The 2130-nt window shown below is 52.2% G+C and overlaps 1 protein-coding gene across 1 annotated transcript; it reads left to right on the plus strand.

Moving 5' to 3' along the window:
• The first annotated feature begins 292 nt into the window (after positions 1 to 292).
• KCNA1 (potassium voltage-gated channel subfamily A member 1) lies at positions 293 to 1780 on the plus strand. Its single transcript, XM_028121171.1, has one exon. The coding sequence runs from the start codon at positions 293 to 295 to the stop codon at positions 1778 to 1780; it is 1488 nt and encodes a 495-aa protein (XP_027976972.1).
• The last annotated feature ends 350 nt before the right edge of the window (positions 1781 to 2130 follow it).

Genomic DNA, 2130 nt, shown 5'->3' on the forward strand with positions numbered 1-2130 from the left:
GCACCTCCGAGCAGGAAGAAATACCAATTCCCTTCCCCTCGGCAAAAAGCTGCACCCAGGGCCGCAGGCGAGGGGGATTCCAAACTGAGTAAAAGGCAGGGTGGAGGGGAAGGTAAGGAAAAGCGAAGTCACAGATCTCTCCACCTGCTGGCTTTGAAGGCCCTCCCCCTGAGCGTGGGGGAGCTGCGCACTCCGGTGGGGGGGGCGCTTGGGTCCCCCCCACCCCTGCAATCCCGCTGCTTCCCACCCCCGGCCCTCTCCTGGTCTCTCACCCCTGCGCCCTGCTTCCACCATGACGGTGATGTCTGGAGAGAACGTGGACGAGGCTTCGGCCGCCCCGGGCCACCCCCAGGATGGCAGCTACCCCCGGCCGGCCGAGCACGACGACCACGAGTGCTGCGAGCGCGTGGTGATCAACATCTCCGGGCTGCGCTTCGAAACGCAACTCAAGACCCTAGCGCAGTTCCCTAACACGCTTCTGGGCAACCCTAAAAAACGCATGCGCTACTTCGATCCCCTGAGGAACGAGTACTTCTTCGACCGCAACAGGCCCAGCTTCGACGCCATCCTCTACTACTACCAGTCCGGGGGCCGCCTGCGGAGACCGGTCAACGTGCCCCTGGACATGTTCTCTGAGGAGATCAAATTTTATGAGCTGGGCGAGGAGGCCATGGAGAAGTTCCGGGAGGACGAGGGCTTCATCAAGGAGGAGGAGCGCCCCCTGCCCGAGAAGGAATACCAGCGCCAGGTGTGGCTGCTCTTCGAGTACCCTGAGAGCTCGGGGCCCGCCCGGGTCATCGCCATCGTCTCTGTCATGGTCATCCTCATCTCCATTGTCATCTTTTGCCTGGAGACTCTGCCTGAGCTTAAGGATGACAAGGACTTCACAGGCACCGTGCACCGCATTGACAACACCACGGTTATCTACAATTCCAACATCTTCACGGACCCCTTCTTCATCGTGGAAACCCTGTGCATCATCTGGTTCTCCTTTGAGCTGGTGGTGCGCTTCTTTGCCTGCCCCAGCAAGACAGACTTCTTCAAAAACATCATGAACTTCATCGACATTGTGGCTATCATCCCCTATTTCATCACCCTAGGCACCGAGATAGCCGAGCAGGAGGGAAACCAGAAGGGCGAGCAGGCCACTTCGCTGGCCATCCTCAGGGTCATCCGGTTGGTAAGGGTTTTTAGAATCTTCAAACTCTCCCGCCACTCTAAAGGCCTCCAGATCCTGGGCCAGACCCTCAAAGCTAGTATGAGAGAGCTAGGGCTGCTCATCTTTTTTCTCTTCATTGGAGTAATACTGTTTTCTAGTGCAGTGTACTTTGCCGAGGCGGAAGAAGCTGAGTCGCACTTCTCCAGTATCCCCGATGCTTTCTGGTGGGCGGTGGTGTCCATGACCACTGTAGGATACGGTGACATGTACCCTGTGACAATTGGAGGCAAGATCGTGGGCTCCTTGTGTGCCATCGCTGGTGTGCTGACAATTGCCCTGCCCGTACCTGTCATTGTGTCCAATTTCAACTATTTCTACCACCGAGAAACTGAGGGGGAAGAGCAGGCTCAGTTGCTCCATGTTAGTTCCCCTAATTTAGCCTCTGACAGTGACCTCAGTCGGCGTAGTTCCTCTACTATCAGCAAATCTGAGTACATGGAGATTGAAGAAGATATGAATAATAGCATAGCCCATTATAGACAGGCCAATATCAGAACTGGCAATTGCACCACAGCTAACCAAAACTGCGTTAATAAGAGCAAGCTACTGACCGATGTTTAGATGTTTAAAAAGCCAAGCAAGCAAACAAAAAAAGCCACACTTAGCAGCTTGAAAGACTTAAAAACAAAACAAAACAAAACAAAACAAAAAACCTAGTGACTCAGGTCACTGTTTGTAGATACTTTACTAAATAGTCTCTGAATGCTCTACTTAACTGTCAATGCATTGTTGCATTGCGGATTTTGGGGATGGCGAACCAGAAGCTTTCAAAATTCAGGAAAAAAGAAACTATTTTCATTTTATTAAGAAGTGGGAAAAGAAAGTGTATTTTCTAAAACTGGTTTAAAACAATTCAGTCCATGAGCTAGTCTAGGTAAACTAAGATTCATATGCTTCCCCATACTGAGACA

Source organism: Eumetopias jubatus, unplaced genomic scaffold, assembly GCF_037043125.1.
Source record: "Eumetopias jubatus isolate StellerSeaLion01/CBP00866 unplaced genomic scaffold, mEumJub1_p1.0 scaffold_8, whole genome shotgun sequence".
NCBI lineage: Eukaryota > Metazoa > Chordata > Mammalia > Carnivora > Otariidae > Eumetopias > Eumetopias jubatus.